This window comes from Hemiscyllium ocellatum, chromosome 31, assembly GCF_020745735.1.
Source record: "Hemiscyllium ocellatum isolate sHemOce1 chromosome 31, sHemOce1.pat.X.cur, whole genome shotgun sequence".
Classification (NCBI taxonomy): domain Eukaryota; kingdom Metazoa; phylum Chordata; class Chondrichthyes; order Orectolobiformes; family Hemiscylliidae; genus Hemiscyllium; species Hemiscyllium ocellatum.
In genome coordinates, this window is record NC_083431.1 from 21,437,812 (window position 1) to 21,453,669 (window position 15,858).

The following is a 15,858-nucleotide window of genomic DNA, read 5'->3' on the forward strand; positions in this document are numbered from 1 at the left end:
TGGCCTGTAATTCCCGGGGTTATCCCTATTCCCTTTTTTGAACAGGGGCACAACATTTGCTACTCTCCAGTCCCCTGGTACCACCCCCGTTGACAGTGAAGACGAAAAGATCATTGCCAACGGTACTGCAATTTCCTCTCTTGCTTCCCACATAATCCTAGAATATATCCCGTCATGCCCGGGGGACTTGTCTATCCTCAAGTTGTTCAAAATGTCCAACACATCTTCCTTCCTAACAAGTATCTCTTCTAGCTTACCAGTCCATTTCACACTCTCCTCTTCAACAATACAGTCCCTCTCGTTCGTAAATACTGAAGAAAAGTACTCATTCAAGACCTCTCCTATCTCTTCTGACTCAATACACAATCTCCCACTACTGTCCTTGAACGGACCTACCCTCGTTCTTGTCTTTGGTTGTTTCACCTGTGTGGAAAATCACAAGGATATTGGCCAGCACTGATGTACAAGTAGCCAATTTAGCACATTACATCTCTGCAAACTCAGTTGGAAATTCCAAATCTAATCCCATTGTTTTCAAATATCATCTGGTTCAAATATCCAGGAAGTTGGTGGTGCGAAGGTAATTTATCTGAACAAGTAAACCAGAGGCTCAACTAATGCTGTGGAACTTGGATTTTAATTCCTGTATGGCAGTTGGTGAGATTTAAAATCTAATAATAAATCTGGAATTCAAAGCTACTCACAGTAAGGGTGGCAACTATCATCAACAGTTACCAAACCTCCTTTAGGGAAGGAAATCAGCCATCCTTACCCAGTCTGGCCTACACTTGTCTCTAGGTCCACAGCAATGTGGCTGATTTTCGCTCACCCTTCAAAATGGCTTAGCAAGTTACTCAGTCCAAGGCCAATTGGAGATGGGCAACAGATTCTGGCTTTGCCCATGACAACCATATTCCATGAAAGAATTAAAAACACAAGTAACTTCTCTTTAAATTACTTTGTAGTTCTGCCACAACAACTGCCTTTAACAAAGAATTCCATGTTCCAACAAACCTTTCCGTAAACCAATTTTTCGAGTTCTTAGCTAAATTTGAAGTTGTATAACTCTCGAGACCAATGTACTTAACCTTGTACTTTACTGTTGTGTTTTTTTTAAACTGCCTTTTCTAAAAACCTCGACCCTTTTCTGCTCTGGTAAAAACAGGTCTTGTACAGTACAGGTTTATGATCCCTGACATTCAGGTGAATTTATAATACATTTCTAAATGCCTCTAACATCCTTTCCGTAAAGGGTGCCCAAGGCTACACAGTACTTTAACTGTAACTGTAGCTAAGGCGATGTTCACTGCAGAATTAGAGCTTATTCTTTGTTTTTGTAACAGTTCGTTTAAAATCCTTATTTCCAGTTGACCTTTCTAGTGTCTTTATTTACTTTCACTTACATTTTAAGAAAAGATATATTGCAGCCCTGAGATCTCGGTTCTCTTAAAAACATTCGCTTTACACTTCGCCATGTTAAATTGTATCTTCTACCCATGTCTAATGTACTGAATCTATAACATTCCCTAATGTCATTACAGTGTCTGTTATTATAGTTATTACAGACAATATCTGTGCAAACAAGGAATTTAGTTTTCACCCACTTTTTAACCTGAGGACTATATTTATTTTACACTCTCTTCACCTTAGTTTTAAAAAATCATCCCTTCGTCTGTCTACCTTTTCTGTGAAATTGTTTTGCTTGATCTCTCAACTCACTGAACTTCTCCTTTTGCTAATACCCTTGCATTTGATTACTTATCATTTTACATTCTTATTAAGTCTGATCTCCTACTTTCACAGCTGTTTACCTTGTTTCTTCATACATCTAATGAAGTAATATATCTTTGCTTAAAGTACCAGATCTGGAATGAAGTCCTGAATATGCTGTTAAAAAATTTGAACCACTTGGACCATATTCTACCTCCTACCAAAGATTCAACATAATCCCCTAGACCATTTACAACCTCATCACCTTAGCGGATCTCCCACCCTCAGCATCCATCCTCGTTCGGGAACCCCGAACTGCCCGGTATTACCTCCTACCAAAGATTCAAACAAATCTGAATGCCCCAGCCGACCTATTGTCTAAGCCTGTTCCTGCCCCCCTGAACTCGTCCTCCTGGGAGATGTGGCGGAGGCAGAGGAATTGAGAATAAGGGATAGCGAATTTACATGAGGCAGGGGTGGGAGGAGGTGTAGACCAGATAGCTGTAGGAGTCAGTGGGTTTTTTGAAGATGTCAGTGTGGAGTTGGTCAACATTGATTGAGAGGTCCAGGAAGGGGGGTGCGGGTAGGTGTCTGAGATGTTCTAGGTGAACTTAAGGTCAGGGTGGAATGTGTTGGTGAAGTTGATGACCTGTTCAATCTCCTTGTGGGAGCAGTCATCAACGAAGCGGAGGAAAAGGTGTGGAATGGTGCTGGTGTAACTGCGAAAGATGGACTGTCCCACGTAAAAGCCAAAGAAACAGGCAGAGCTGAGGCCCATATGGATGCCCATGGCTAAGCTTTTCATCTGGAGGAAGTGGGAGAATTCAAAGGAGAAATGGAGGGTGAGGACCAGCTCAGCCAAACAAATGAGAGTGTGTCAGTGGAGAGGTACTGGTGGGGACAACAGGAGAAGTAGAAACTAAGTGCTTGGAGGCCCTCGCCATAGCAGATAGAGGTGTATAGGGACTGGATGTCCATGGTGAAGATGAGGCGTTGAGGGCTGGGGGAAACGAAAGCCTTGGAGAAGGTGGAGGGCATGGGTGGTGTCCCTGTCGTATGTGGGGAGTTCCTGGACCGGAAGGATAGGACAGTACAAGGCATGTGGAGACGAGTTCAGGGGGGCAGGAACAGGCTTAGACATTAGGTCGGCTGGGGCATTCAGATTTGTTTGAATCTTTGGTAGGAGGTAATACCGGGCAGTTAGGGGTTCCCGAACGAGGAACCACGACAGAACACACCCAGCTGGCCTCTGGCTCATCGACTGCAATTTCCCCTCCTAAATGGTCAATGATGCCTTCTAGCACATCTCATCCTCTTCCTGCACCTCTGCCCTCGAGCCTCACCCTTCCAATCACAACCCCCGGTCCTCACCATCCACCCTACCAACCTCCATATATGTCGCATCATCCTCTGCCATTTCCGCCACCTACAAATGGACCCCACCAGGAGATATAGTTTCCTCCCCACCCCAGACGATCCCTCCACGACTTCCTTGTCAGGTCCACTACGCCCACCAACCATCCGCCCCTCCTGGTACCTTCATCTGCCACTGCAGGAATTGCAAAACTTGCACCTGCACCTCCCCCACCTCCCCTCCCCCACCCTCCTTCACCTCCATCCAAGGCCCCAAAGGAGCCTTCCACATCCATCAAGTTTTACCTGCACTTCCACACACGTAATTTACTGTATCCGTTGCTCCCGATCTGGTCTTCTCTACATTTGGGGAAACAGGACGCCTACTTGCAGAGTGCTTCAGAGAACATCTCTGGGACACCTGCACCAACCAACTCCATCGCCCCGTGGCCGAACACCTCAACTTTCCCCTCCCATTTCACCAAGGGCATGCATGTCTGGGGCCGCCTCCACCACCACATCCTAACCACCTATGCCAGGAGGAAGAACACCTCATCTTCTGCTTGGGACCTTTTAACCATATGGCATCAATGTGGACTTCACTAGTTTCCTCATTTTCTCCCCCTCCCACCTTATCCCAATTCCAACCTTCCAACTCAGCACTGCCCTCATGACCTGTCCTACCTGTCCATCTTCCTTCCCACCGATCCATTCCACATTCCTCTCTGATCAATCACCATTACCCCCCACCTCCAACTACCTATTGCGCTCTCAGCTTATTTCCCTGCAGCCCCACCCCCTCGGCTCACAAGCCTCATTCCTGATGAAGAGCTCTTGCCCAAAATGTTGATTCCCCTGGTCCTCGGGTGCTGCCTGACCTGCTGTGTTTTTCCAGCACCCCACTCTCAGCTCCCCACTTTCCTTTACTCCAGTCCATCCTGAGATAGTTGCAATTAAAATTAATTTCTTGTTAAGTTGATGCATTCTGAGTTTTTTTAGTCTTCATTTAAATTTTAAGCAATTTGTAAATTCTTCTATTGATATTATTACACATTACTAATTGGTATTGATAAAATGGTTGTGAGCTGTTGTGTTGAAACACTCCAGTGAATGTGGCAAAGGTACACTTTGAGGCTGCTGGGAAGGGCTTCCAGTATTTTGACCTGGCAACAGTGAAGAAGCTGCAATGTAGTTTCAAGTCCAAATAGTAAGTAGTTGCAATTGGTACTGAACATTGCAATCATCAACATCCTAAACAGTAACCTTGTGATGAAGGTAAGGTAATCCAATACAGCAGCAGCAGATGATTGAGCCAAGGGAACTATTTTAAGGAACTCCAATAGTGATGTAGATATGTGCTGATCAGCCTCTAACAACCATAACCATCGTCCTTTGTGTTAGGTATGACTCCAACTAATGGGAGATTTTTTTTCCTCCCAATTTGCATTGAATCCAGTTTTGCAAGGGCTCCTAATAGCCACTATTGCCAAGTGCTGCTTTGAAGTGAAGGGCAAGTCCATTTCATACACAATACTATCTTACAAAGATTAGATGCAGTATTTGGATAACTGATCATGAAGGTGTTTGAATTTAAATTCAGTGCGTGTTGCTTTACATTAAATATACCTCTAAATAGTTGAATAAACTCAACTTGTTTACTTGAAAAATCAACTATGAAAGCTTGAATTCTAATATTGTTGTGTTTATGTTTCTTTTATCAGTTAAAACAATTTGAACTGCAGTTGGAAGAGGAATATGATGAGAAACAGAAAATTCTGAGAGAGAAGAGAGATCTGGAGAACAAACTGTCTACAGTCAGTGAGCAGGTAATGCTCAGAAAAAGATGGAGAAGTTATATCCTTTCGGAATTGAACAACTGGACGCAATTTTGTGACTTTTTATTTTTTGAATAACCTAAAGCAATATTCATATTTGCTGGTTAAGGTTTTAACATTAACAGACCTCTTCACTGGTTCCTCTGGTATATAAGCACAAATGTGGACTGTTGGCCCTAATAGTTTCCTTATCCTATGCATTCTTGTGTTTAAAAGTAGTCCAACTCTAAAGAACGTAAGTGACTTGGAATATGTACTGGAATAGACTCCATTCCCAAACTCAATTGACTGTTGAATGGTCCCAGCAGGAGGCCCACTTTGAAAGCTGGATCTTAACACCATAGAGTCATAGGGTTAAGGTGAGAAATAATGTATTAGGGAAGATATTAGAGTAACGGTAACATCACTGGCTGAGGCTAAACCTTTGGGGACATCAGTTCAAACCCAACCCATCACAATACCTGTTGGAATTTAAATTCAATTAATAAATCTGGACTATAAACCTAGATGTTTAATTGTGACATGAGAAAAATATCGATTGCTACAAAATACCATTTGGTTCACAGATATCCTTTACTTGGTCTGACCTATGTCACTCCCAAGTCACGAAAATGTAGTCGAATACAGGGAGAACTAGCCATTTGGATACAGAACTCGCTCAAAGGTAGAAGGCAAAGGGTGGTGGTGGAAGGTTGTTTTTCAGACTGGAGGCCTGTGACCAGTGGAGTACCACAAGGATCGGTGCTGGGTCCTCTACTTTTTGTCATTTACATAAATGATTTGGATGCAAGCATAAGAGCTACAGTTAGTAAGTTTGCAGATGACACCAAAATTGGAGCTGTAGTGGACAGCGAAGATTACAGCAGGATCTTGACCAGATGGGCCAATGGGCTGAGAAGTGGCAGATGGAGTTTAATTCAGATAAATGAGAGGTGCTGCATTTTGGGAAAGCAAATCATAGCAGGACTTAATGGTAAGGTCCTAGGGAGTGTTGCTGAACAAACAGACCTTGGAGTGCAGGTTCATAGCTCCTTGAAAGTGGAGTTGCAGGTAGATAGGATAGTGAAGATGGCGTTTGGTATGTTTTCCTTTATTGGTCAGAGTATTGAGCACAGGAGTTGGAAGGTCATGTTGCTGCTGTACAGGACATGGGTTAGGCCACTGTTGGAATACTGTGTGCAGTTCTGGTCTCCTTCCTATCAGCAAGATGTTGTGAAACTTGAAAGGGTTCAGAAAAGATTTACAAAGATGTTGCCAGGGTTGGAGGATTTGAGCTAAAGGGAGAGGCTGAACAGGCTGGGGCTGTTTTTCCTGGAGCGTCTGAGGCTGAGGGGTGACCTTATAGAAGTTTACAAAATAATGAGGGGCTTGGATAGGGTAAATAGGCAAAGTCTTTTTCCTGGGGTTAGGGAGTCCAGAACTAGAGGGCATAGGTTTAAGATAAGAAGGGAAAGATATAAAAGAGACCTAAGGGGCAACCTTTTCTCACAGAGGGTGGTACGTGTATGGAATGAGCTGCCAGAGGAAGTGGTGGAGGCTAGTGCACTTGCAACATTTGAGAGGCATATCGATGGATAGATGAATAGGAAGGGTTTGTAGGGATATGGGCTGGGTCCTGGCAGGTGGGATAGATTGAGTTGGGATATCTGGTTGGCATGGGCAGGTTGGACCGAAGGGTCTGTTTCCATACTGTACATCTCTAAGACTCTATGACTCTCTGTCTCTGAAGTGACTGAGCAAGCCACTCAGTTCTTGGCTGTTTCAACATAGACAATACATGTTGTGCTGGCAATGCCCATTTCCCTTAAAAGAAATAAAGAATATTCCAGAGCAGATCACCAGCTCCAGAAGTGTACAATAGCAGGCAAGCCAAATGGGCTCTGGACCAGATGAAGGACAAATCCATCCATCAGAGGATGGGATCAAATGTACCTTCTAAATTTTTTTTTAGATTTTTAGATTCCCTACAGTGTGGAAACAGGCCCTTCGGCTCAATAAGTCCTCACCGACCCTCCGAAGAACAGCCCACCCAAACTCATTCCCCTACATTTACCCCTGACTAATGCACCTAACACTACGGGCAATTCAGCATGGCCAAATCACCTAACCTGCACATCTTTGTGCGAGGAAACCGAAGCACCCGGAGGAAACCCACGTAGACACTGCGAGAACGTGCAAACTCCACACAGACAGTTCCCCAAGGCGAGAATTGAACCCAGGTCTTTGGTGCTGTGATGCAACAGTGCTAACCACTGAGCCACCGTGCCACCCCAAATTGCGTGGCCCTTTTGAATGTTTGCACATAATTGTACTTGCATGATAAAATATAAAGTAGACAGGCAGGAGGCTGGAAGAACACAGCATGCCAGGCAGCATCAGGAAGTGGAGAAGTCAACGTTTCTGGTGTAACCCTCCTTCCAGCCTCCTGTCTGTCTACTTTGGATTCCAGCGTCTGCAGTTTTATTGTCTCTAATAACTAATAAATAAATAGGGCTGGCTTGTGTATAGGCTACATATGCACTTCTGAAATATCAAGCAACCATCTTTGATAGGATCCAGTGTGACAATGGCACACTTTGTTTTCCTGGAGCGTAGAGGAACATTCTTCTGTCAGGTTCACAAATATAGATTAACGCTTATCTACTAGTCTCACATTTGGCTGGATCCTGAACTGATTTTATTTGAAGAAGTACTGAAGAGGATTGATTAGGGCAGAGTGGCGGACGTGATGTACATGGACTTCAGTAAGGCATTCAGCAAGGTTCGAGGAGAAAGCGAGGTCTGCAGATGCTGGAGCTCAGAGCTGAAAATGTGCTGCTGGAAAAGTGCAGCAGGTCAGGCAGCATCCAAGGAACTGGAAATTCGACGTTTCGGGCATAAACCCTTCATCAGGAAGGGCTTCTGCCCGAAATGTCGAATTTCCTGTTCCTTGGATGCTGCCTGACATTCAGCAAGGTTCTTCATGGTAGACTGGTTAGCAAGGTTAGAGAACAGGGAGAACTGGCCATTGGATACAGAACTGGCTCGAAGGTAGAAGACAGGATGGTGGTGGAGGGTTGTTTTTCAGACTGGACGCCTGTGAGCAGTGGTGTGTCACAAGGATTGGTGCTGGGTCCACTACTTTGGTCATTTATATAAATGATTTAGATGTGAACGTAGGAAGTATAGTTAGTACATTTGCAGATGACACCAAAACTGGAGATTGTAGTAGACAGTGAAGAAGGTTACCTCAGAGTACTGCATGATCTTGATCAGATGGGCGAGTGGGCAGGTGGAGTTTAATTTAGATAAATGTGGGGTGCTTATACAGTTAATGATAAGGTCCCAAGGAGTGTTGCTGAACAAAGAGACCTTGGAGTGTGGGTTCATAGTTCCTTGAAAGTGGAGTTGCAAACAGATAGGATAGTGAAGATGGTGTTTGGTATGCTTGCCTTCATTGGTCAGAGCATTGAGTATAGGAGTTGGGAGGTCATGTTGCAGCTGTTTAGGACATTGATTGGGGCATTTTTTGGAACATTGCGTACAATTCTGGTCTCCTTCCTAGTGGAAGGGTGTTGTGAAACTCAAAAGGGTTCAGAAAAGATTTACAAAGATGTTGCCAGGGTTGGAGGATTTGAACTATTGGGAGGGGCTGAATAGGCTGGGGCTGTTTTCCCTGGAGCATTGGAGGCTGAGGGGTGACCTTATAGAGGTTTATAAAATCATTGGGGGCATGGATAGGATAAATAGACAAAGACTTTTCCGTGTGGTGGGGGAGTCCAAAACTAGAGGGCATAGATTTAGGGTGAGAGGGGAAAGATATAAAAGGGACCTAAGGAGCAGCTTTTTCACAAGGGTGGTGTTATATGGAATGACCTGCCAGAGTAAGTGGTGGAGGCTGGTACAATTACAGCATTTTAAAAGGCATCTGGATGGGTATACGAATAGGAAGAGTTTAGACGAATATGGGCCAGGTGTTGGCAAATGGGACTAGATTACGTTAGCATGGATGCGTTGGACCAAAGGGTCTGTGTCCATGCCGTACGCCACTATGATTCTATAATACTGTCCAGTGCAGCATCTGTCCACTGCTGCCCCGCACTACTGGTGTTTCACATAGTGTAACTTGTATGAACACTTCGACTATCCAGTAGTAGATCTTGGAAAAGCTGGGAGGTAAGTCATTCTGTCATTTTCAGGGCACTGTACCCCATTTTTTGTGGATGACGGATCACCTAATCGTATCATACAAGTAGCTTGCATATCAAATTTTGCTTAAACTGTGATAAAAGTAGAAACACCTATGTTTTAATCCATTTAAGTTTTCACAAACTTTCAATAGTTAAAAACTTTAATGTTCCAGAAGTATGATTACAATTTTATTGCAATGTATATACATTTAATTTGCCTCCTTGGTCCCAGGGTTAAAGATGTCTGAGTGGCTGCAGGATATTCTGAAAGGGGAGGTTGAGCAGGCAGAGGTTGTGGTCTGTCTTGGTACTAACTAAGTAGGCAGAAAGAAAGATAAGGTCCTGCAAAGGTATTCAGAGAGTTTAGTAGGAACTTGAAAAGCAAGACCTCTAGGGTTTTAGTCTCCGGATTATTTCCTGTGCCTTGTGCTAGTGAGGCTAAGATGAAGACTGGTGTCGTAAGGAGAGTCACAGGTGTGTAGACATTTGGGGCAGATAGGATCTCCACAAGAACTGCAGGGGCACCAATATTCTGCCAGAGTCGTTTGCTAGTGCCATTCAGGGAGTTTAAACTAGTGTGGGAGGGGTCCAGGAACCAGAGCAGTAGATCAGCAAGCAGAATGACCGAAGAGGAATCAGAGACTAAAAGCCAGTAAGGGTAAGATGAAGAACAAATAGGGAGAGATTACTGAACACAACAGTGCTAGCAATCTGAGGTGTACTTGTTTTAATGCGAGCAGTATGACAAATAAGGCAGACAAACTTAGGGCTTGAATTAATACATATAACAGTGATATTGTAGCTATTACAGAGACTTGGTTGAGAGAGGGGCAAGATTGGTAGCTTAATGTTGTGGGATTTAGATATTTCGGGTGAGATAGGGGTATAAAAGAGATGGGGAAGTTGCATTACTGATAAGGGAGAATATCAGCTGTACTGAGGGAGGACACCTTTTGAGGCCTTATCCTGAGTTAGAGCTCAGGAATAGGAATGGTGAAATCGTTTTGGGATTATACTTACAGGCCTTCCAACAAGCTATGGATGATAGAGGTACAGAAATGTTAACTAATTATGGAAAAATGTAAAACAACAAAGGTTGTTGTGCTGGGTGATTTTAGCTTCTCTATATTGACTGGGACTTGCTTAGTGCCAGGGCTTGGATGGAGGAGAAATTTTGTTCGATGTATCCTGAAGATTTTTTGAAATAACATATAAATAGTCCATCTAGGGAAGGAGTCATGCTGGACCTGATATTGGCGAATGAGCCTGACCAGTTGATTGGAATTTCAGTGAGGGAGCATTTTGGGGACAGTGATAATAACTCTAAGTTTTGGGTTATGGATAAGGACAAGTGGCACGGTGGCACAGTGGTTAGCATTGCTGCCTCACAGCGCCTGAGACCCGGGTTCAATTCCCGACTCAGGCAACTGACTGTGTGGAGTTTGCACGTTCTCCCTGTGTCTGCGTGGGTTTCCTCCGGGTGCTCCGGTTTCCTCCCACGGTCCAAAGATGTGCGGGTCAGGTGAATTGGCCATGCTAAATTGCCCGTAGTGTTAGGTAAGGGGTAAATGTAGGGGTATGGGTGGGTTGCGCTTTGGCGGGTCGGTGTGGACTTGTTGGGCCGAAGGGCCTGTTTCCACACTGTAAGTAATCTAATCTAATAAAAGTGTAGACCCCTAGTGAAAGTGCTAAATTGGGGGAAGGCTAACTACCACGATATTAGGCAAGAACTGGGGAATGTAGATTGGGAGCAGCTACTTGAGAGTAAATGCACATCTGGTATGCAGGAATCTTTTAAAGGTCAGTTGATTAGGGTTCAGGGCCAACATGGCAAGATTTGGGAATCTTGGATGATGAGAAATTGAGAGTTTAGTCAAAAAGAAAAAAGTATGTATCGGGTTGAGGAAACTGAAGACAGACAGAGCCTTCGAAGAACACAAAGTTCAAACAAAGAATTAGAAGGGCTAAAAGGGACCATGAAATGCTCTTTGCAGACAGGATTAAGAAAAATCCCAAGCTATTTTATGCATATATAAGGAGCAAGAGGGTAGCTCGTGAAAGGGTCGGTTCACTCAAGGACAAAGGAGGGAATTTATGCTGGAGCTGGAGGAAGTTGGTGAGGTTCTTAATGAATATTTTGCATCTATGTTCACAAAGGAGAAGGACAGGGTGTATGATGAGGGGTGCGTTGATATTCTAGGGCATGTTAATATTCCAGGGCATGTCATTATTAAAAAGAAGGGGATATTGGGTGTTTTGAAAAGCATTTTAAGGTAGACATTCTGCAAGACCTGATGGAATCTATCCCAGAATGCTGAGGGAGGCAGGTGAGGAAATTGCCAGGACCTTGTACAAAATCTTTGTCATCTCTTTAGTCACAGAAAAAGACTCAGAGCACTGGAGGATAGCCAACATTGTTCTTTTGTTTAAGAAGGCCATGAGGTAATCTGGGAGATTATAGGCCAATGAATCTTACATTAGTGGTAGGAAAATTATTGGACAAGATTCTTAGTTGTAGGATTTAATCATATTTGAAAAACGTATGTACTTATTAGCGATAGGCAGCATGGCTTTGTGCAAGGAAGGCCGTGTCTCTCAAACTTGATTAAATTTCTTGAAGTGACAAAGGTGATTGACGAAACCAGGGTGGTAAATGGTGTCCATATGGACTTTAGCCGACTGTTACAAAATATGAAGTCACATGGGATCCTCAATGAGCTGGTAAGGTAGATACAGAGCTAACTCTGTCATAGAAGACAGAGCAGTAGTGGAAGGGAAATTTCAGATGGGAGATCTGTGACCAGTGGTGTTCCACAGTGGTCAGTGTTGAGACTCTTGTTTTTTGTCATATATATAAATGATTTGGAAGAGAATGTAGGTTGTCTGATGCGTAAGTTTGCATACGACACTAAAGTTTGGGGGAACCATGTATAGTAAGGAGGATTGCTAGAGGATAAAGCAGGATATAGACAGACTGGAAACTTGGGAGGTGAAATGACTGGAGTTTAATTTGGATAAATGTGAGGTGATGCATTTTGGGTGATCGAATGCAGGAGAGAAGTATACAGTAAATGGCAGAACCTTTTTAGCAGTGTTAACACGCAGAGGATTCTTGGTGTATAGGTCCACACTTCCCTGAAAGTGGCAACACAAGTTGATATGGCATGCTTGCCTTCGTCATTTGGGTCACTAATCTAAAAATTTGACAAGTCATTTGCAGCTATTTAGAACTTTAGTCAGGCCACATTTGGAGTATTGTGTACATTTCTGTTTGCTACACTACAAGAAGGATGTGCAAACTTTGGAGAGGGTACAGAAATGATTTAGCAGGATTTGTCTGGTTTGGAGGGCGTTACCTCGGAGGAGAAATTAGACAGACTTGATTTGTTTTTATGAATGTCGAAGAATAAGGTGCAATTTAAAAGAAGTTTACAAAATTGAGAGGCATGGATAGTTGGAGTCTTTTTCTCGAGATAGTAATATCAAATGCTTGTGATATTGGTTTAAGGTAAAAGGAGGTAAGTTTAAAGGAGATATGAGAGGAAGATTTTGTACACACAGGGTGGTAAGTGCCTCGAATGTGCTGCCAGAGGAGATAATGGAGATGGATGCAATAGCAACATTTAAAAGGTGTCTTGATAAATAAGCAGGGAATAGAGGGATACAGACAGTGCAGAGACAAAAGATTTTTAACTTAGAAAGGCGTCACATGCCACAGTGTTGTTTTGGTATGCTGAAGAGTCTGTTCCTGTGCTGTGCTTCTTTGTTCTTTTTTAGAACAATAATTTCTGAGGAGTATTCATTATTAAATTGTTGAAAACAGAACATTAACATGGCCGTTTTACAATAAGATGATGTTAGTTTTTTTTTAATTAAATCTCTATTTGCAGACTTTTCCTAGGATTTTGCTAGCTTGTGTTTTTTTTAAAAAACTAGGTTAGTGAACGAGACTTTGAAACTGAAAAGAGACTGCGTAAGGATCTTCGACGGACAAAAGCCCTTCTAGCTGATGCACAAATAATGCTGGATCACTTAAAGAATAATGCACCCAGCAAACGGGAAATTGCACAGTTGAAAAACCAGGTAAGACTTCTTTTTTTTTCATAATCTTAAGCTCTAGCTTCTCAAAGTTATAAAATACCGTTGGTCAATATTACTGTTTTGTGGAAGATCATTCCTGAAGTTAATAAGATAAAATGAACCATTGCTGAAAAACTTAAAAGCAGAAGAAACCCATTTGGTTCCTTGAGCCTTCTCTGCCATTTAATAAGATCATGGCTGATCCGATTGTAATTTGAAAGTTGCCACCTTCCCCCAATACCCTTTCACCACTCTATTTCATCCATATTTTATCCATCACTGCCTTAAAAATATTCAAAGACTCTGCTTACCCCATCTTTTGAAGGAAGAGAGTTCCAAAGACATCTAACTCTGAGGAAAATATTTTTCTTCAACCCTGCTTTAATTGGGCAATTTATTATTTTTAAACAATGATTCCTATTTCTAGATTATCCCCCATAAGAATGAATACCCTTCCCACATCAATCATGTCATGCCCCCTCAGGCTTTCATGTTTCACTCAAGTAATCTTATGCAACTCCAGTTGATACAAGCCTAACCTGTCCAACCTTTCCTCAAAAGACAGACACTGCCCATTTCAGATATTAATCTAGTAAATCTTCACACAACTGCTTTTAACATATTTAAATCCTTCCTTGAATAAGGAGACCATTGCTATACACAGAGCTCCATATTGTTTCCACTAGTACCTGAAGCATAACCTCCCTGCTTCTGTATTTCCTGATGAAGGACACCGGCCCGAACCGCCGATTTTCCTGCTCCTCAGATGCTGCCTGACCTGCTGTGCTTTTCCAACAACGCTCTCAACTTTGTATTCCTTTCCCCTTGCAATAAATTATAATATTCTATTAGTTTTCCTAATTACCTGCAACATCTGAACACTAGTTTGTGATTAATGACAGAGGGCATTCAGATCCATCTAAACCTTAGATCTATGCGATCTCTCACCATTCAGATAAGGTTGCTTCTATTTTATTCTTCCAAAATAGGCAATTTCATATTTTCTCACTTGATACATATTTTCTAATCTTTGACTAATCACTTAAATTAATGATATTTCTTTGAAATCTCCTTGTATCCTCTTCGCAGCTTATTTTCCTACCCATCTTTTGTGTCATCAACAAATTTTACAATCCTACTTTTCGTCGCTTCATCCAAGCAATTAATGTGAATTGTAAATAGTTGAGGTCCCAGCACCAATCCCTGCAGCCTACCACTCATCACATCTTGCCCATCAAAAAAAAGACCCATTTATGCCTACTGTGTTTCTTGCTAATCTTCTATCAATGCCAATGTTTCCTCCTTCGCCATGAGCTTTTTAATTCTGCAATAACCTTTGATTTCAAGTAGACATTTAATGAGGCATCACATCAAAATACAGTACAGCTACTAGTTCCCCTTCATCCACAACATGCTGCTACTTCAAAGAGCTCCAGTAAATTAGTTGAATGTGACTTCCCTTTCACAAAACCATCTATTCAATTACCTTGACTTTTTCTAAGTATACTGTTATGACACCTTAATAGCTTCTAACATTTTCCCATAAATGTTAAATTAACGGTCATGTGGTTTCCTGCAACCTTTCCCCAATTGTAAGTAACATAAGCAGAGATCTGTTAAGTGGCAGAATCTTTGTGTTTCTTTTTAACTCAAGCAATATGGATATTGCTGGTATAGTAGAATTTATTGCCTATCCTAAGGTGGGGCTGCACTGGTTCAAGAAGACACTGCACCACAACCTTCTCAAGGGGAACCAGGGATGGGCAACAAATGCTGGCCAACCAACAACCCACATTCCATAAGTGAACAAAAAAAAATTGCCTTGCAAAGGTAATGGCTAAATTACATTCCATATGGTGTGGATGTGCCATCAGTACTATTATGTAGGGAATACTAGGACTTTGACCCAGCAACAGTGAAGGAATGACAATATATCTGAGTTCAATGGGGAATTTTCAGGTAATGGTATTCCTGTCTGTCTACTGCCCTGGTTCTTTGTGGTCAAGGATGCAAGTTTGGAAAGTTATTTAAAAGAAGCTTTAGTCATTTGCTCCAGTGCCTCTTTAGATGGTACCAGTGATGAAGGGAATGAATGTTTAAGATGGTGGATGATGTGCCAGTCATGTCGAGAATATTGCTTCTGATGGTGTACTCATCCAGGCAAGTAGTGCGTATTCTATCACATGCTTGACTTCTGTCTTACAGCTAGCGAGAAAGCTTTGGAATAACAAGGTCATGTGATTGCCTGCCAATACTGAGCTGCTTGCTTGCGCAGGGTGCCACAGTATTTATGTTGTTCATTAATTAAAGTTTGTCTCGTCAATAATCAAGGATATTAATTGATGGGAGTGGCTCAGCAAAGATAATTCTGTTGTATGTCAAGGAAAAGTACTTAGACGTACATGTTGAAGATGGCCATTTTATGGTATGAATGTTAAACATCACTTGGCTCAAGTTGATGCCTTTCTGAAGTAGAAATATGCAAGATTCTCAATGTTCCCTCAATAATCTTCGATTTTATTTTTTATCTGATTGTTATGTGTTCTGTAACTTTACGCAACAGCTCCAGTATGTTTTGGTGGAATATGATTTATGTAGACAGATAAAAGATAAATTACCAAAATACAAAATTGGTATCCTAAAGAATACATTGAAGCTAGTTCTCTGACAGTTTTCTAACATGTATGCTATAATTTCAATGAAAAGGCAAC

General features: G+C 42.2%; 1 protein-coding gene across 6 annotated transcripts in view; it reads left to right on the forward strand.

Annotated features, from left to right (window-relative positions):
* Window positions 1-15,858, forward strand: part of myo18ab (myosin XVIIIA b) — a 308,092-nt gene that overhangs the window by 247,183 nt on the left and 45,051 nt on the right. For all 6 annotated transcript variants that reach the window (XM_060848332.1, XM_060848328.1, XM_060848330.1 and 3 more), the window contains 2 exons: window positions 4,785-4,889; window positions 13,004-13,150. In XM_060848332.1, the coding sequence (XP_060704315.1) occupies window positions 4,785-4,889; window positions 13,004-13,150 (252 nt within the window). The remainder of the gene's footprint in view (window positions 1-4,784; window positions 4,890-13,003; window positions 13,151-15,858) is intronic.